At 32.7% G+C, this 17,939-nt stretch overlaps 6 protein-coding genes across 8 annotated transcripts; 1 reads left to right on the plus strand and 5 right to left on the minus strand.

The window, feature by feature from the left end:
• Positions 1-2,104: 2,104 nt before the first annotated feature.
• Positions 2,105-4,908, plus strand: LOC103569368 (uncharacterized). 3 transcript variants are annotated; one of them, XM_008546650.2, is made up of 6 exons: positions 2,105-2,214; positions 2,288-2,863; positions 2,929-3,582; positions 3,682-3,927; positions 4,030-4,441; positions 4,607-4,908. In XM_008546650.2, the coding sequence occupies exons 1-6, from the start codon at positions 2,151-2,153 to the stop codon at positions 4,779-4,781; spliced, it is 2,127 nt and encodes a 708-aa protein (XP_008544872.1). In that variant the 5' UTR covers positions 2,105-2,150; the 3' UTR covers positions 4,782-4,908. The 3 variants fall into 3 exon arrangements, with proteins under 3 accessions (XP_008544872.1, XP_008544874.1, XP_008544873.1); XM_008546652.2 differs by having other exon boundaries at positions 3,682-3,843; XM_008546651.2 differs by having other exon boundaries at positions 3,688-3,927.
• A 941-nt stretch (positions 4,909-5,849) lies between these two features.
• Positions 5,850-7,642, minus strand: LOC103569369 (FK506-binding protein 5-like). The gene is made up of 3 exons (XM_008546653.3): positions 7,425-7,642; positions 7,236-7,356; positions 5,850-6,636 (listed from the first exon to the last, which is right to left on the minus strand). The coding sequence occupies exons 1-3, from the start codon at positions 7,462-7,464 to the stop codon at positions 5,916-5,918; spliced, it is 882 nt and encodes a 293-aa protein (XP_008544875.1). The 5' UTR covers positions 7,465-7,642; the 3' UTR covers positions 5,850-5,915.
• A 516-nt stretch (positions 7,643-8,158) lies between these two features.
• Positions 8,159-9,195, minus strand: LOC103569370 (neuropeptide-like protein 31). The gene is made up of 3 exons (XM_008546654.2): positions 9,086-9,195; positions 8,836-9,021; positions 8,159-8,320 (listed from the first exon to the last, which is right to left on the minus strand). The coding sequence occupies exons 1-3, from the start codon at positions 9,144-9,146 to the stop codon at positions 8,295-8,297; spliced, it is 273 nt and encodes a 90-aa protein (XP_008544876.1). The 5' UTR covers positions 9,147-9,195; the 3' UTR covers positions 8,159-8,294.
• Positions 9,196-9,660: 465 nt separating this feature from the next.
• Positions 9,661-10,876, minus strand: LOC103569371 (glycine, alanine and asparagine-rich protein). The gene is made up of 3 exons (XM_014441586.2): positions 10,757-10,876; positions 10,541-10,687; positions 9,661-9,795 (listed from the first exon to the last, which is right to left on the minus strand). Exons 1-3 carry the CDS (start codon positions 10,815-10,817, stop codon positions 9,761-9,763), a joined length of 243 nt encoding a protein of 80 aa, XP_014297072.1. The 5' UTR covers positions 10,818-10,876; the 3' UTR covers positions 9,661-9,760.
• Positions 10,877-11,258: 382 nt separating this feature from the next.
• On the minus strand, positions 11,259-12,258 carry LOC128667772 (keratin-associated protein 19-2-like). The gene is made up of 3 exons (XM_053739292.1): positions 12,195-12,258; positions 11,990-12,115; positions 11,259-11,365 (listed from the first exon to the last, which is right to left on the minus strand). The coding sequence occupies exons 1-3, from the start codon at positions 12,256-12,258 to the stop codon at positions 11,259-11,261; spliced, it is 297 nt and encodes a 98-aa protein (XP_053595267.1).
• Positions 12,259-13,298: 1,040 nt separating this feature from the next.
• LOC103580439 (symplekin) lies at positions 13,299-16,907 on the minus strand. The gene is made up of 2 exons (XM_008562187.2): positions 16,319-16,907; positions 13,299-16,259 (listed from the first exon to the last, which is right to left on the minus strand). Exons 1-2 carry the CDS (start codon positions 16,531-16,533, stop codon positions 13,406-13,408), a joined length of 3,069 nt encoding a protein of 1,022 aa, XP_008560409.2. The 5' UTR covers positions 16,534-16,907; the 3' UTR covers positions 13,299-13,405.
• Between the last annotated feature and the right edge of the window lie 1,032 nt (positions 16,908-17,939).

Below are 17,939 nucleotides of genomic sequence, written 5' to 3' on the forward strand. Positions count from 1 at the left end.
TAAATTAATTTACATCAACAATTCATCCAGACAATCACCAACAAATCTACTTCGATTACAAAGAATAATTTTTTTGAGCAAAAAAAAAAACCGGTTTAAAACCCGGGAATTCCCGATGCCGCTCCAAGGAATAAATACAAACTTTAAATAAAAAATTATAAACTTTACGAAACTTGATTGCTACTATGACTCATGACTAAAAAAAAATAAAAAAAATCTAACAAAATATTGACAGTGAAAAAAACTTATTAATATATTTCCTAAAGTGAATAAATTAAATGAACAGGAAGTAAAAAGTTTAAATTAATTTATTTTTCTGGCTTTGACTCGACTCGAAATAAAATTAAACAGCAACTGTATTAATTCATAAGTTACAAGAATAAATATTTTTAATAGATACGTTTGAAAAATCAGTGAACGAGTTAAATATTCATTACTTTACTCACTCGTAAGTACAGTATCGATGAAGGCAATCTCCTTTCCATCATCATCATCATCATCATCATAATATTTATATTTACCGCAGCAGACTACAAACAAATATTTTTAATACCATCTTCACGATGAGGTAATCATTTTTTTTTCTGTTATATAATAAATTTTAATTACGATTATAAATATAAAAAAATAAGTCATTGGAATAAATGTCATCCATTATTAATTATAATTGTAATTAATCATTAGAAATTATTGATCTTAATAAAAAATTTTTTTTAATTAATCGATAATTTAAAATGAACAATTTATTTTAAAAAAAATAAAAACTGACCTTGTCCTAAATTTGAAATTTAAAATTTTGCAAAGAAAACTAGAACTACGCATTACTGAAGTTTATTCCTATCATAGGTTATCAGACATCAGTTTAAAGATGTGACCTGCTGCAGTTCAAGTTTATCTATTTTATTTATTATTTATTTTAAAATTTATATGTACGCTAGTTTGAATCTATTGATATTTTAAAATGAGAGCAGACAAATTCCCATGCTCGACTGCCCTCGTTTTTAATCTGTTTGTTTTATTATTATTATTATTTATTATTTATCAGCAGAAAGATTATTTTGGAAAATCCAAAAGATTTATTCTATTCCCGATGAGTCATAAAGGATTTTCCCCGCCATTTTGCCGGGAATTTTAAATTTTAAAATGAAGGTATTTAATTATGAGTCTGAATGTAGCTGACAATTTTTGAATTAAAGAATAAATAAATAAAATTTGTAAAATGCGCACTTGGAAAATTTTAAAATCTGTACGCGCATTTTTTTGTTCGAATAGCAGACATCAGACAACTTATAAATTTTAAATAAATTTAAAAAAAAGGATGATACTGAATTTAGTCTAATAATTTTTGAATTTCTTTTCAAAATCATAAATTATAAAAAAAAATATTTCAAATAATTGCACCAGTTTTTAAAATTTTTACATATGCATATTTTTCGATTTTTGTAATTAGTATAAAAAAAATTCAAAAATTTCTAATTGCTAAATTCAAAATCATAAAAAATGCGACGCTAGTAAAGTTAGCGGACATTTGAAAATTTTTAAAACTTTGAAATAAATTTAAATGTTTATAAAATAAAAATAAAAAAATGCATGTTTAGAAAATTCAAAATTCACATTCATTTTTTCAAATTTTTATGTAATTAAAAAATTGACATATGCCCGCTACATTCACACTCAAAAAATGCGCGTACTTTTTTTTAAATTATCGACGCAATTTTGAAATTTTATTTATTCATTCAAAAATAAAAAAAATTGTCAAATGTCTGGTACGTTCACACCCACAATTTTCAAAAATTTTATCAATTTATTTATTCAAAATTATAAATTGTCTCATACCTGCTCCACTCACACTCATTATTTATTTATATTTTATTTGTTTGTTTGTTTGTTTGACTGCAGAATTATAAGTTTTGGATTAACGACCGCGTGACCTTGACAAGGATTATGATAAATAATGGGTATTTCAGAGAATAAATAAAAAGTGTGATATTGAATTACGAGGAAGTGTAAGACATCTTGATGTTGATGCGTCGATCAGTTGGGGGACGTGAGGAAGGAGGTGAGTAAAGAATGAGCTGAAGAAATAAAGTAGAGGTGGGAGTCTGTGGGTATATTACATCCCGGTCGCTGGATGATCAGCACAGTTCGACATGGCAAGGAGTAAAATAAGCATCGGCCTCGTGGCCCTACTGGTACTTACAGCAAACGCTTATGGTAAAATCAACTGTTCATAAATTTGTAAATCAAAAATTGTTCTGATAATTTATAACAATAAATTTAATTACAGATTTTAGGAACACGAGATCCTCGTCATCGAGCAGTTCCTCAAGTTCGAGCTCGAGTGGAATCGATGGCAAAACTCACACGAAGACGGACACTAAAGTAGAAGGAGGTGGTACTGCTGATGCTGATGCTAAGGCAATAGGTGATGGTGGTCTGGTATTTGACGATGACAATTTTGGGTACGGCTTCAGTGGAGGTCATGGGGCACATGGACTTAATGCTGGATACGGAGCAAATGGTGGCCAAGGTCTCGTCGGTGCGGGTGGAGCTGGACATGGACATGTTGGAGCAGGAGGCTTCAATCATGGATACTCTGGTGGAAGTGGTTATGAACATGGACAAGTTGGTGGAGGCCATGGGCAATACGTAGGAGGTCAAGGCGGTCATGGATATGCTGGTGGACAGAGTGGAATTGGTGGACAATATGGTGGAGTTGGAGGTGGATCCGGTTATGGAAATGGTCTGAGTACTGGTGGAGCTGGAGCTAATGCTGGAGCCGGAGCTAATGCTGGAGCTGGAGCTAATGCTGGTGCGTCAGCTCAAGCCGCGGCTGGTGCGACTGCGACTGCTGGAGCTTCCGGTTAGTTGATTAAATTAGTTTGTATATTTTTTAATTATTTATGGTGGATTTTTATTTTATTCAAGGTGTTGGAGGCGGACATGGCGGTCCAGGATATGGAGGTGCCGGACAAGTAGGACATGGAGGCGGATATGGAGGTAGTCAATTTGGAAGTGGTGGTGGTTATCATGAAGAAAGTGGTTTTCATTCTAGTGGTGGTGGTTATAAGCATGACAGTAGTTATGGAAGTGGTGTAGGAACTGGAGGAGGACCAATTATCCTTAATGGTCAAGACCATGGAAGTCATGGTGCAGGTTTTGGTATTGTTGGTAGTGGCGATGAAGGCCATAAAGGTGTTGGTGGAGGTCACGGTGGTTTTGAAGAGCATGGTAGTATCGGTGGAGGTCATGGAGGTATTGAAGAGCATGGTAGTATTGGTGGAGGCCATGGAGGTTTTGATACTATTGGCGGCCATAAAGGTGTTAGTGGAGGATACGGTAGTTTCGCAGAGCATGGTAGTTATTCAGAGCATGGTAGTATAGGCGGAGGTCATGGAGGTCACGGAGGTGAAAATGTATTTTTGGGCGGCCACAAAGGCGTTGGTGGAGGACATGGTGGTTTTGAAGAGCATGGTAGCATTGGCGGCCATAAAGGCGCTGGTGGAGATTTAGGATTTGGATCTTCTAACACTAATATTAATTCTATTTCTAACGCTAACGCTCAAGCTCAAGCTCAAGCTGGTAAGGCTTTTACTATCGCCAGCAATTTAATAACTTATTTCCAAACTAAATTTAATTAACAGTGACTATGAATGTTTGCTAATTAATTAATTGTCGCAGGAGCAGGAGCAGGAGCAACTGGTGGTGGATACAACACTGGTGGTGGATACAACGGTAATTATGGTACCCATGGTTCAGGTGGACATGGCTCGGGTGGATATGGTGGACATGGATCAGGTGGATATGCCTCAGGTGGACATGGCTCAGGTGGATATGGTCAAGGTACCTACGGTGGTAATTATGATCTTGGTGGTGGTCTTGGATTAGGACAAATTGACCCATGTTTCGCACCTACTAGTATCGCTTGTAAGCTCGCATGTTATAAAACGGTGGTGGTTTCCATCTAATAATTCAGCAAACTATTAAATTATCTCTATACAAAATATTATCATGGCAATTTTTTACCAGGTGCTGGGTTTGGTAACACGGGTGGTTACGGAGGCAACGGTGGCTATGGAAGTCATGGTGGTGCCAGTGGAAGTCACGGTGGTGTCGGTGGACAACATGGTGGTGTTGGTGGCGGATATTATCAAGGTGCTGGTGGACACGGTGGCTCAGGTTATGGCGGTGGAGCAGCGAACGCTAATGCCAATGCAAATGCCCTAGCCAATGCTAATGCTAATGCCAATGCCAACGCCAATGCCAATGCCGTTGCAAATGCACAGGCTGGTGCCGGAGGGGGTGCAACTGCCAATGCTGTTGCCAACGCCAACGCCAATGCAAACGCACTTGCCACCGGTCAGGGTAATGCCTATGGAGGTGGTTATGGAAACGGTTACGACAACGGCTACGGACACGGTTACGGAAACAACGGATTCGAGTAAGAATTATTTAGTTATATACTATTTTTAAAATAAATTTAAAAAAGAAACTCGTTTACTCGCTCAAGGTAAACTTGATTTTAATTTTTTTACATGACGTCAGTGATTTTTTATTTTTTCTCCGCACAAGGAAAAATTTTTAAATATTTACTTTTTTATTGCAGCATATTCTCGCGTGTCGGAGAAGATGCAGACGCTGAAAAAGTAGGCAACAAAACTCCGGAAGTAAATAAAACTGGAACTGTTGATAATGCCAAGGGAGTCTACAGCAGCAGCTCATCTAAGGTTGATGACAAAGGCAAGGGTACTTATCATGTCGAAGCTGGAAAAATTAATTGATTTTATAAATTGATTAATTAATTAATAGCGTATTATTTAAATCTCAGTATCTATAAGTTTATAAATATAATTAGTTTGTAATTTAAAGAGAACAAAATATCAAATAAATATATACGTTTTTAATAAATCCTGTTTGTTGTTTATACATTTATATGATGTTACTAGATTATAAGTTGTCGGGAAGAGAAAGGTCTTGGTCTCGAGGTCGCGCGACCGTGACAGTGGGATTAGATTACGAATTACGAAGGAGGCATTTCCAAACGTAATAGTCAGAGTGATGTTTAGTAGTTATAAGCTATTATATATAAATATGTAATGAGAGTATCGCATCTAAGTATACTAGACGCTTATCAACACAAGTTGCGCAAGAGTATTCTGGAATTCTTGCAGTGATGTCAACTTGTAGTTTTTACTTTTGATATTGATATGAAATTTTTATATCGTTATTTATTGAATAATAAAGTGTTTATATTGAATTTGATAAAAATATAATGTTTTTTTTTTTTTTTGAGGTCAGTTGGATAATTTTTCGATTCATAGATTTGATAAGCTGTATTTTTTAGTTAAAATATTTTATGAAAAATTGGGGGAAAAAAATGATAGTGAAGTGGCTGAGGTCTAATAATTTTTTATTTTTTTTAGAGGAAGATAAATTGAATAAAAAAATTCTATAAATTTTGTTAGACGGCGATCTTGATCGAAATAAAGGCGTCCGTTGGATGTTTCGAGGCATTGGTGATGTCAGAGAAATCTTCTGGAAGAATGCTAGCACAGTGAAGTGGAGGAAAATAATTTTTTTTCACAACACCGAGTCCTGGGTCTAGATTTCCTATGGATTTTCTGTATATTTTTTATGTATTTTCTATCTCTTTTCAATGGAATTTCTTAGACGACGATCTCAACCAAATTTAAAACATCCGTTGGATGCTTAAAGGCCTCGAGGGTATCAGACATCTTTTGGAAGAATGCTCGCCCACAGAAATTAAGGAGAAAAATTTTTTCAGTAAATAGAAAATTTCCATAACTGACTAGTAATCATAATTATAAATTAAAATAAAACCCCACAGATTATTATCCAAGTATATTTATTTATTTATTCAAAAATCAGGTAAACAAAATTACATAACTAATTTATCAGTCAAAGACAATTGAATCATTTTGATCAGTTGTACTAGTACTATTACTAAGTGCAGGTTTGATATCACTGACAATTTCTTTATCAGAACCAGCATCATCTTTTTTAGCAGCATCCAAAGCAGTTCCATTCTTAGGATCCATATCATCATCATCTCCACCACTTCTGCTGCGGAAGTAATCATAGTTTCCATATCCCGGCACGACTCCCGGTCTCTCGTAATACGGATTGTACCCATAATTATTATTATTATTCTGTCCAGTAGCCAGTGCAGTCGCCAAAGCCGAGCTCAGACCATCAGGTCTAGCATTCGCAGCACCGGCACCAGCAGAAGCAACCGGTCGCCCGTAACGATCTAGGCCCGCAAATGCCGCAGCAGAACTTGATGAACTTGATGAATCATACGGGTTGTAACGATTGTAGCCATTGTTATTGTAACTGTTGCTCATTGCCTGTGCGTTACTGCTTCCAAATCCATTACCAGATGCTTCAGCTCTTGTCTCAGCATTTGAATAACCACCTGACCCCACACTCTGGGCATTACCTCGAGCATTTGAATATCCATTTTGACTGTTAGCTTGTGCGCCTGCTTGTGCATTTGAATATCCACCATAATTATGACTGTGCGCATTTCCACGAGCATTCGAAAACGCGCCATCACTATTTGCTTGGGCTTCTGCTTGCGCTTGTGAATTACTTCCGTAATTATTTCTGTCGAATCTATTTGAAAAAAAAAAAAAAAATTCAATTAATAAAGTACTTAATTAATTAGGGCAGGGAGAGACAAAATGGAATACCTTTAAAATTTTATAAAAATCATTTTTTTAAATATAATTGAGCATTATTTTGAATTTTTTATTCTGTCCTTGAAAAATTCTGTTTTTTCAAATTGAAAATACTTTCAAATTTTGTAATTTAATTAATTATTCAATCTTTTACTTCGAAGTTAATAATAAATAAAAAATTAACAATCTTAAGTACGTAATTAAATTTTTTCAAAAAAAGAAAGTGTCACTCAAAAAATGTCTTTTATTTTATGATACTTAAAATTTTTTTTTCTTCCCTTGCATACAATAATTATACGAATTGTAATTTTTCTTTTCATTAATTACTTGTAAGATTTAATGAAATTTACTTAATTTCCAGAAATTTATTTTCCCTTTTTTAGGGAGTTCCCCATTTTACCCGCGAAAAATAAAAATTTTTTCTATTAAAATATTAAAAAAAAAATTAATTTGAGTCCTCGGAAAAGTATTTTCTTGAATACCCATTTTGCCCCTCCCCTCCACCCTAATTAATTAATTATTTAAATAAATTACCTTTGATTGATTGGTGAGTCATACTGCCCATTGATATCATAAGAACGTCTGGCATTATATTGACGCTGTTCATTTCTCAATGCATCCAATTCATCAGGAAAATAAAATTGATTTGCCCAAACTATTTTTTAAAAAATTAATTATTAATTATCAAGTAATTTAAGTAAGTAAATAAATAAGAATACCTACCGGTGGTGAACAAGAGAAGAAATAAAATAGCAGAAGTCATTTTGATATCCGAGATAATTTACGTTTATCAATAACAGAACTCAAAACTTGACTGAACGATTCGGCAAAGTTGGCTGGATTTTTATACGTGAAACTGGTGATGATGACGATGATTATGGCCTAGTAAAGTACCGCGTGGATAAACCAGAACTAATACACCCAAATCTTACGTCGGATGTAAAAAACTATTCATATCTTGACAGTCCCCTCTTAAATTATTTTTCTTCAGAGGATAATGTTAACGTCTTTTAGTAAACACGCGGTAAATTATTCAAATAGTGGGAAAGATTATTTTAGTTCATTGACTTAAAAATATTTATTGTTGTTTTTTTTTATTTTTTGAATTAAGTAACTTATGTAACTGGTAATTTATTTGAAATATATGAGCGCTGGTTATTAGATTTTAAGAGCTGAAAGAGGTCTAATGAAATGTTTAATATTTAATGTTGATTCTTGGAACAGGTATCCGCGGTCAAAGTCTGGGTAAATCCATCAGAGTGGCCATGAAAAATAACCCATTGGTACATAATGTGTTATGTGTACATTTGATTATTGCTGTCATGTTAATAGAAGACCTTCCTCTAGGCGCTGGGTTTTTCTACCATATACTTATATTCGCGTATGTATTTTTAAATATAAATTAGTCTTGACATTCAAAATACTTATATTTACTGTTAAATAATTATTTTTTTAAATTTAAATAAAGAGACTGAGATTTTTATTTTATTTAAACGAAAGAATTTACATCAGTAGATATTTTATTTTCAAAATCATATCAGTGACGTGCAGGTTTTTTTGGTTTATCTTCGTTAGATCCAAGTTATCAGAAATTTATATGTAGCCGATTAGAACAGGACCTGTAATAAAAAAAGTTTTATTTTATTTTGTGGAAATTAATAGTTAATTTGATTTTATATTAATTTTATAGAAAACGATCTATTTTGGTAAAAAAAAAAAATTTGTATTTTTGGCGGTAAAAAAATTTTTCAAATTTTTTTTGCTTTGGTTGTAAATATTCATTTTTTTTTTTAGGAAAAAAATTTAATTACTTAGCGCGAAAAAATGTTTTGAAAAATTTTATAAATTTTTTTTTTTCCTATTGACTTCTGTGTGTTTAAAAAATTTTTTAAGAAATCGCGATTTAAATCTAAAGTGAATTATTTTTTAATAAATTATTTTTTTAGAATAAAATTGACAAAAGAAGTTTATTTAAATTTCAAAACTCTAGATCAGAGTGAATGCGCATTAAATAAAATTCATAATACCCCGAAGTTCACTGAAAAAAAAACTCCGTATGCAGAGTGACTTTTTTTATAAATTCCGGAACTCGACAAAAAATTTTTAATAACTAAAATAATTGATAAATATTTACCATTTCTTCCGTATCCACCATAGCCACCATTTCCACGGCGATTTCCACCGTATCCACCATAACCACCATATCCTCGTTGATTACCGTACCCATAACCACCTCCACCATATCCTCGTCCATAATTTCCATACATTCCATAGCCACCTCTACCTCTTCCCCCATACATTCCGTATCCTCTACCGTAACCTTTTAATAAAAATAAATAATAATTAAAATAAAAATATTAATTAAGATAACAAATAATAATTACCTTGTCCTTGACTGAGAGCAATTAGTGCAGCAATAATAATAAATGCCCAAATAAACTTCATTGTTATAAAAATATATTTTTATAATGAGACTAAATAAATTTAAGATAAAATTCTTAAAGAAGAAATAAAACTGATGGCTCCAATAAAGATGCTGCGTCCTTTTATACTAATCATTTAAATAATGATAATAGTAATTAAATAAAAATATAAAGATGATTGAATGACAAATTTACTCAATGACAGGCGTTGGATATTTCCGAGTAAATAAATACAAATAATTTGCTAATTATTGTATTTACGTATTCCATTAATTTAAAGTGTCAATTAATTTGTTAGATAATTATTTTTTTCTGAGGAGTACACTATTTATCTGTTTCAACGATTCAGACATGTGGGCAATTATTGATTATTATCTTTGAGAAGAAATTGAGGAAAGCTGAACATTTGTATTTTCTTGAAAATTTATTTGTTTTTTGTAGTTTTATTATTTCATACTATATCTAATCGATAATTATGAGCGGCAAATTAACATGATTATTTTTTAATTAATAAAAAAAAACACAGTAGGTTGTGACGTAGTAGAAATTAATTTATTTAAAATAAAATGATACATCAGTAGCTACAATATTTTCAAAATCATAGTCGTGACCTCCAGGTTTTTTAAATTATTTCTTTTAACCGCCAAAATTGAATCCAAATCCATTGGGGCCTGGAATAATAAAAATTTTATTTTTGCTTTATTTATACAAATAATTGGTAAATTTTGAAAAATTGATTTATTTTTGTTTAAATAAATTTATTGTGCTAATATTGAATTTTCACAGATTAAAATTATTGATAATAAAAATATCTCAATAATTTATTTGTAAATAATGATATTTTAAATTTTTTGGTACTAGAAAATATATATTTTTTAATTAATTTAAAATTTTAATGGTTTCTTCACTGCCAAAAATTGAGGAGTGAACGTGAATTATATCTGCAGTGAATGATGAGTAAATAATTTTTTTGAATCCTTGGAGTAAAATTTACTTCAAATGGAAGTTTATTTTAAAATTGAAACTCTGGTTCAGAGTTCATGAGGATTTGAATAACATCCATAATCGTCTCTGCTGGGTAACAAACTCCCTATTTACTCCGGATGCGGAGTAATTTCTTATCGACTCCGGGTGACGGAGTAAATTCGGATTCAAATAAAATTTGTAATCACTTCATTGGAACACAAACTCTATATTTACTCCGTATGCGAAGTCATTTTTTTTTACTTCGCAACTCCGAGTGACGGAGTCAAGTCGGATTTAAATATAAAATCTGTTAACACTCCGAATTCACTCCCGATTTTTTACAGTGTTTTAATATTCATTTAAAAAAAAAAAATTATATATGAAGACGACAAAAAATTTTGAATATTCAAAAATGAATAAAGTAGCCTGTAAAAAATTTTCTATTCTTACCCAATCCAGCATTTCCACCGTATTCATCATTTCTTCCATATCCATCATTTGGACCACGTCCTCGGCCATTATTTCCATTTCCTCGACCATTATTACCATTCATTCCATATCCACCTCTTCCTCCATTCATTCCGTATCCTCCGAAACCTTTTAACAAAAATAAATAAAAGAACAATTAAAATAAATATCTTAATTAAGATAAAAAATAATAATTACCTTGTCCTTGACTAAGTGCAATTAATGCAGCAATAATAATAAATGCCCACAGAAACTTCATTATGATAAAAAAAATATCTTTGTAATGAGATCTAATAAATTCAAGATGAAATTCTCAAAGTTGAAATAAGACTGATGGCACTAGAGAAGATGCTGCATCTTTTTATACTTGTGAATTTAATAATAATAGCAATAATAATAACGAAATAATAATGAAATAATGAAAATTACAAATAATTTTACTATAAATTTATTCAATGATCGGCATTGAAATTTTTCCAATAGGAAATAAACAGAAACAATATAAGTAAATACTAATTGTGCTTACATACATGTATTTATTTTAAGTGTCAATTATTTTATCATATAAGTATTATATATTTATTTGTTAAAAAGTAAAATAAGCATGTAATGCAATTAATAAAGAAACTGTTCAAATATATGTATATTAATTTTGTTATTTAAATTTTTTTAAACTTCTGGAGATTTTTTAATTTATTTTTCAGTAGTATCCAGATCGACCGTAACCATTGACTCCGTATCCAGTAGTCCCATATCCATTAGTACCATATCCATATCCGTATCCATTGGGATTGTATCCATATCCGCCTTTAAAATTATAAAATAAATAAAAAGTCAAAATGCGCGAGTTTTTTAAATTTATGTCTACATATTCTTAACATTGATATTTATTTAGACAATAATTTATACTCATATTTTTTATGATACTGAAAGTAAAATAAAATTTTTCGAATATGCACAAATAGTATATTACGCACCAAGGGAGGAAATTAGTGCGTTTCCATCCGCGCAATTATACACGCGGGTTGGAATTCTTCACTTTCCTCCCTTGGTGTGTAATATACTATTTCTTCAAGTATTTTTCACCATCTCTGCAGCAAAAGTTTAAATTCCTGCCCTGTTTAGAAAGAAAAAAGTTGTTCTTTTCTTTTATTATGAGAAAACAAAGAACGGAAACTAGCGGATGTGAGATTTTTCCCATGAACAGAAGCAAAAATTTGAACTTCCAGGTGCAGATCTGGTGAAAAATCGCCTTCGGCTCTAGCAATTACATACCCAGGTCAGAATGTCTTACTTTCCGCCCTAGGTGTGTAATGTACTAATTTTTATTGTCTGCTACTTTCAGTATCACAATTTTTTAAGGATCGAAAATCAATAACTCAAGTATGAATTAAAATTACTAAGAAAGTTAATCAGCTTAAATATAATTACCGTAACCATAACCACGTCCATTATATCCATTGTACCCATTGTAGCCTAGATTACCATAACGATTATTGTATCCATATCCATAGTCTCTATTGTACAGACCAGTGTCTTTATCATCTTTGCCAGTATCTGTAATCGCATAACAAAAATTTTTCAATAATTAGCAAATAAACTTATGGTTACTAGTCTAATTAAAATAAATAATTACCTTCTCCTTGACAAACAGCAAAAAATAGGGCGGCAATTACAACAAATGAACCGAATAATTTCATTTTTAGCTTTTAAACCTCAAGTAGGTAACACTCGTTGAATACTATCGATAGCTCGAAATGCAAACTGATGTTACGACAAGACAAAATGAGTCCTTTTATACTGAGATTTTATTTAAAAAAAAAATGTAAACTTATCTTATGACAAATCTTGATGTTTGGCATTGACGTTTTTTATTTATTAGTTGTTCTATTAATTAGTAATTTTTACAAATGTTAATAATGCAGTTAAGTAGACACGATAGATGTAAAGGATGAATATTTTTTTAGAATTGAAGGATTGATAGGCTGAGAAGGTAAGTAGTGATTATCGATACTGATGAGTATAAATAAAAATTATTAAATAACAGGTTCACTGACAAGTTAATTTGAACAATTTTTATTATTTATTTATTTATTTATTATAATAGTATATAATAATGAAAATACAATTAATTACAGATCACTAAGGAGTGCTGAGAATTTATTGTATGGGTATGGGTTTTCTTGCGTCTGCAGATTTATTTAAATTAACATCCGAAGGACTTTTTTTGATTCTAAGGCTGAATGTTACTTTCTGGTATGAAACCGATAAATAATCAATTATGTTATCAAAAAAATTATTTTGAAAAAATTTCGCGCATTGATTTGCTGTAAAAAATTTATTTTATTAGAAAAAAATAATTCATTATTTTAAAATGACAAAAAAATATGAGCGTGAATGTAGCAGACATGAAATTTAAAATTATTAAACAGTAAATAATTTAAAAAATTATGTTTATAAAAAATGCACATGAATTTTTAAATTTTTTGAAAGCGCAATTTTTTAAAAATTTAATTTTATTAATTATTTAGCCTATTTATTAATAATTATAAATTTGTCTGATGTCTACATTCACACATAAAAAATTTGATTCTGAAGTCAGCAGACAATTAACAATTTTCGAATTTTTTTCAACAATTTTAAAAATATAAAAATATGCACATGCAGAAAATTAAATAAAGTACACGTGCAATTTTTTAAAATTTACTTTTTATAAATCCAAAAATTGTTAGACCTCAACTGAATTCAGTATAAAAAAATTGTTTTATTGAAAAATAATATTTTAATTAATTAAACAATAATAAGTAATTAAATTTTTATAAAAAAAATTGACTAAATAATTTCTAATTAATTAGCAGTACCATTATTTTTGTTATTTTTATTATCATTACTATTAGTATAATCATCATTGTCATTTTCATCATCATCGAAGACTTCAATCTTAGGCTTAAAATAACAAACATAATTATTTTTTAATTCAGGTACGATCTCAAATAAATGATCAATTTCACACTGAGGTAATTGTCGAATAACCGCGAAGCTCTGAGGCTGCAGACGGCAGCAGCATTTAGCGAATCCTTCAAAAAGCTTTGGGTTGGTCCATATTTTTTTCAAAACTAGCCGCTGCAAAATATTCAAAACGAACTCACTGAGCTGCGGGTGGTGAATCAAAGCTTGCATTACAGTGCGCATGAGTAAAATCGGCAAGGGAGTTTGATCGACCAGCCGATTTATGACAATCGCTAGTATTTCTTGGGTAAAAATTTCTTTTTCAGCGAAACATAACGCGGTGCCAGCGACCAGAGTCTTGAGATCAACTTCGGTAGATTTCAAGTTATGCAGAGCAATCATCAGTTCAGTAGGAGTCAATGGCGATTTCTGTGATGGATCTGCGTTCCTATTGGCTGCGAATGACAGCCGATTGATGACTTCTTTCACGACCAATGGGTTCAGCTTGATAAGTTTGGGTAAGATGGCAATGACTTCTTTTTTGGTCAGTCCATTCAACACAGGAATCAAAAAACGCACGTCCAAGGAACGGGTTTCATATATTTTGCGGACACAGGAAACTAGTTCAGGACTTGGTACTTCTTTTTCAGTTAATATATGAAGAATGCGTGTTACCAGAGTTTCTGAACCTCTGGGATAGTTTTCCACGAGGGTAAATAACTCAGGAGAATCGATTCCGAATGAACGTATTGAACTTTCCATCAATTTTATAACAAATCTTCTAACATTGGGCTTCATGGACGTGTAAATACGCGCTAGCTGATTAATTAGACCCTTGTTTATTTGCAGCAGAACTTGATAGAGACCTAGACAAGCCCGTACTGTTGATTCAGACCATTGGGTTTCTACTTGATCCCGCCCGCGGTCTCGCCCAAAGAGAACTTCCGGCGGAGATTCAAGTCCCAGGAATCCTAAATATATCACTGCGTACTCGGAAATAAATTTACTGAGATCTTCGCGGGCACAGAGCTCGACTATGATGCTGATGGCAGGCTCGCTGATAGCCGATTGCTGGTGTCCCGAATGGAAGAGTAGAATATTCAGGAATTGTAACTTCTTAGTAGGCCTTAGGGAGATCAAGTCTTTTAATAAGTAAAGAGAACTATTAGCGCGTACGTCGCAGATGATCTTCAACGAGTCCACCATTTCCTCAGTTATCAGAGGAACGTCCAAGTACAGACGTGCTAATAATAGATCACAATCTTTGTGGGAATTTATCAGAGCCACCAAAGTTGACAGCAGATTATTGTAAGCTTGCAGTGGCGCTTCTTGCTTGCTGCTATTTATTAAAATCCGTCTTTTGAATCCCTGGTCCAGAGCGTACTCTTCATACAGCAAACCAACAGCCAGATCTAGTCTTGTCCCCAAGTCCTCAGAAATATACAGCAGGACAAGTTTTTTTATTTCAGGGTTTAGTGTCGCTAATCTTAGTAATATTTTAGAACGATTTGATAAAACTCCACCTGGAAGCGAATTTTCTGAACTGATGATCCTGTCAATTGTTATCATTAGCATTTTTTGCTGGGTAGCTTTCGAAAGCTGTGGAATATTAAAGCCTTCTTGACCATCATTTTCCTGTTTTACTTTAATAGAAGTGTCCGTTGGCTCTTGATTTAAGTCTTTCATTACAAAATCATCATCATTTTTTGGTAGTTTCAATTTTTTTTGTGAATCATTCATTTTTCCTGATACGTCTTTTGGTGATTTACTAATTTTTCTAGAATCATCATTTTTTTTACGGGCAGTTTGTTTCAATTGGGCAGCTAGCAAGTGAGCAATTTCACCACGTTGAGACGATAGATCATGAGGAACAGAGAAGTCAGGATATTTTTGTAAAAATTTATCTCCAGTCATTTCATCCGGAACTCGGCTCATTCCGTCGATCACTAACTCGGTAGCAACATCAACAGTTAGACGTTGGAGTATAAAATTATCAGACAACTCAATATTCGCTGGAGAAGTCTCGAATTTCGTACGCTTAATTGAGCTGCTTGCTGGTGTCTCCAGTTGGCGCTTGGCTACATGATTTAGGTCGTCTACAGGCTCCTGCTTGATTCTAACTCGAGCTGAATGATTCCTCAACTCCTGCAGTGACTTTTCCAACTGTTTCTTCACGCTGAGGATCTGCCATGAAGACAACGTTGGCGGCAGGCTGCCCTGCAGGCGCTTTAGTTCCTCGATGACTCTGCCAATAAACTGCGGGCGCATTTTCGCTATCCGGACGATAGTCCCCATGCAAGTTATCAAGTTAACGCTGGTTACGTGCGGCGAACTATGAAATTCAATCAGAAAATCCATGACCTGATTGGCTTCTTCCTCAAGCTTGCGATGCCGCAGTATTTTAAGAGTCAGCGGTACGTCTTCTAGTGAAAAATCACCAGGATTTTTTTGTATCTCTGGGTTGGGGTGTGTCTGCAGCAGCACGACGGCTTCAAGAAATTTAATAGCCTGTGTACGTATTCCCTCGTTGTCACTGTCGATCATTTTCATGACCTGAGTTTTTACGGTACTCAGTTTATTCCAAGCGGTTTCCATTTCCGGTGTCACTGATGAGTTGGCAATCCATTTTAACGCAGATGTTAGAATGCGAATGCTAGTACGGGTTGAACGTTTTACAACTGCTGGCACTCTGTCACTGAGCAAAAGGATCAGAGGTGTCAGCATTTCAGGAATTTTATCTGGATACTTATCACTGTAAAAATTATCTTTAATTAATTAATTGTCGGAATAAAAGTCTAGAGGTTTAATTACCCAGCTTGTTCAATGAAACCAGCAACTAGCCTCCTCACATCTTTATTTGAGTCTGAACAAAATGACAAGAGATCACCAAAACTACTGCTTGTTTGCTGGGGATCGTTATGCAGTAAATATTCTTGAACTTTAGAGAGATTTTCTATCTTTATCTTGTCATTTTGACTCACAACTACCTCGTTTAACCACTCAGAAATTTGCTGCTTAGGATTCATGTTATCTAGAACTAGAAGTGCCAATACCCAGGCTCAGTTGTTGATAAAAAATAAAAACTGAAATAATTAATTTTATATTTGTTATTAAAATACTAAGTAGTAATTGTTATACATGAGGTTATGTTTTCTAACATAGTAGAAAATACAAGATGGCCGGTGACAGTGATCTAGTGACCCCAAAAAGAAGAAAAGTCAAGAAAAGAAGATACAAATATGACGAGTGCGAATGTAGCTGTCAATTCGAAAAATTTTTAAATAAGTGAATTAAATTTGAATTTATTAAAATTTTAAAAATGATCATAATCATTTTTTTAAAAAATCAAAAAATTATTAGACGTCTAACTTCAGTATCATCAGAATAAATTTCAGCGCCTCTAGTGTACAATTCTTCAACTATATTTTTTAAAAGTTCCACTAGTGCGCATGCGCAAAATTTGAAAATAAGAACGCGTAGCAAAAGCACTCCATTGTAGTTCGAGCTGTCGTCAATGTCGCGTATTTTTACCCGTAACCGCTAATTCAAGTCAGTAATTTTGAAAAAAGTTAATTGTGAATTAAATTAAAGTGGTAGTTTTATTTAAAAAAGTGATAAAAGTGACAAGTATATTAAGTTTTGTAATTTTGTCGATGAATTTGGTGTTCAATCATGGCTGCGCTGGTTCCAGGGTCAGACCTAAAAAGTTTTCAGACAAAAATCATCAACCGGTAAATAAAATACATTTTTTTATTATTTTATTTTTATTCAGCGTACATATTTAGTACAGAATTATTTTTTTTACTTATAAAAATTAATTGAATATTTAATTATTTAAAATTACAAATTGAAGACTGCGGCCGACTTCGGTCCATTACATATTAATTAATTAATTATTGTTCCCATCATCCTGATGGTTGTCTACGTAATTATTTTCCTTCGGAATTCCATCAACATGACTTAGATTACTTTTATCATCATGTCCGTTATCTACATGATCATCATTTTCTTCATCATAATGATCATCATAACGGACATCACTAGAACTAACAACAGCGCTTTCATTTCCCCGAGCTCCAGTTGCTGAATCCTCATTCAAATTATTCGGATTAGAACCTGGACCATCAGCTGCTAAATTATTCTCGTGCTCGCCTGCAGTTGCCTCTATTTGATTACCACCAGACTCTTCTGAACCTTCAACACTTGGCTCCAGTCCAACTTCAGTTTCATCTCCTCCGTTCTCACATCTCGCGTATTTAGTAACAACACATTCTCTGGTTACTGCGTCAAAGCACAAACCAGCTGAGCAATTTTTGGCAAATGGGAATCCACCAACACATACACAAAATCTCGAGCAATCTTTATGCGGCAGCAAACAGGGGTCCCTTGCTCCACATAATGAACAATTTCCAATACATTCATCATGTTTTTC

Source organism: Microplitis demolitor, chromosome 5, assembly GCF_026212275.2.
Source record: "Microplitis demolitor isolate Queensland-Clemson2020A chromosome 5, iyMicDemo2.1a, whole genome shotgun sequence".
NCBI lineage: Eukaryota > Metazoa > Arthropoda > Insecta > Hymenoptera > Braconidae > Microplitis > Microplitis demolitor.

Bases quoted from the DNA above. Each gene is read 5' to 3' on its own strand.
- LOC103569371 (XM_014441586.2), bottom strand. From the start codon at position 10,817: ATGAAGTTTCTGTGGGCATTTATTATTATTGCTGCATTAATTGCACTT. The intron at 10,688-10,756 runs GTAATTATTATT...TTTTGTTAAAAG, and splicing joins TGCACTTAGTCAAGGACAAG to GTTTCGGAGGATACGGAATG. The intron at 9,796-10,540 runs GTAAGAATAGAA...TTATTATTCCAG, and splicing joins CGGTGGAAATGCTGGATTGG to GCCCCAATGGATTTGGATTC.
- LOC103569370 (XM_008546654.2), bottom strand. From the start codon at position 9,146: ATGAAGTTTATTTGGGCATTTATTATTATTGCTGCACTAATTGCTCTC. The intron at 9,022-9,085 runs GTAATTATTATT...TTTTATTAAAAG, and splicing joins TGCTCTCAGTCAAGGACAAG to GTTACGGTAGAGGATACGGA. The intron at 8,321-8,835 runs GTAAATATTTAT...TTTTTATTACAG, and splicing joins TGGTGGATACGGAAGAAATG to GTCCTGTTCTAATCGGCTAC.
- LOC103569369 (XM_008546653.3), bottom strand. From the start codon at position 7,464: ATGACTTCTGCTATTTTATTTCTTCTCTTGTTCACCACCG. The intron at 7,357-7,424 runs GTAGGTATTCTT...TTTAAAAAATAG, and splicing joins TCTTCTCTTGTTCACCACCG to TTTGGGCAAATCAATTTTAT. The intron at 6,637-7,235 runs GTAATTTATTTA...TTTTTCAAATAG, and splicing joins GACTCACCAATCAATCAAAG to ATTCGACAGAAATAATTACG.
- LOC128667772 (XM_053739292.1), bottom strand. From the start codon at position 12,258: ATGAAATTATTCGGTTCATTTGTTGTAATTGCCGCCCTATTTTTTGCT. The intron at 12,116-12,194 runs GTAATTATTTAT...ATGCGATTACAG, and splicing joins TGCTGTTTGTCAAGGAGAAG to ATACTGGCAAAGATGATAAA. The intron at 11,366-11,989 runs GTAATTATATTT...ATAATTTTAAAG, and splicing joins TGGACGTGGTTATGGTTACG to GCGGATATGGATACAATCCC.
- LOC103569368 (XM_008546650.2), top strand. From the start codon at position 2,151: ATGGCAAGGAGTAAAATAAGCATCGGCCTCGTGGCCCTACTGGTACTT. The intron at 3,583-3,681 runs GTAAGGCTTTTA...TAATTGTCGCAG, and splicing joins TCAAGCTCAAGCTCAAGCTG to GAGCAGGAGCAGGAGCAACT. The intron at 4,442-4,606 runs GTAAGAATTATT...TTTTTATTGCAG, and splicing joins TACGGAAACAACGGATTCGA to CATATTCTCGCGTGTCGGAG.
- LOC103580439 (XM_008562187.2), bottom strand. From the start codon at position 16,533: ATGAATCCTAAGCAGCAAATTTCTGAGTGGTTAAACGAGGTAGTTGTG. The intron at 16,260-16,318 runs GTAATTAAACCT...TAATTTTTACAG, and splicing joins GGTTTCATTGAACAAGCTGG to TGATAAGTATCCAGATAAAA.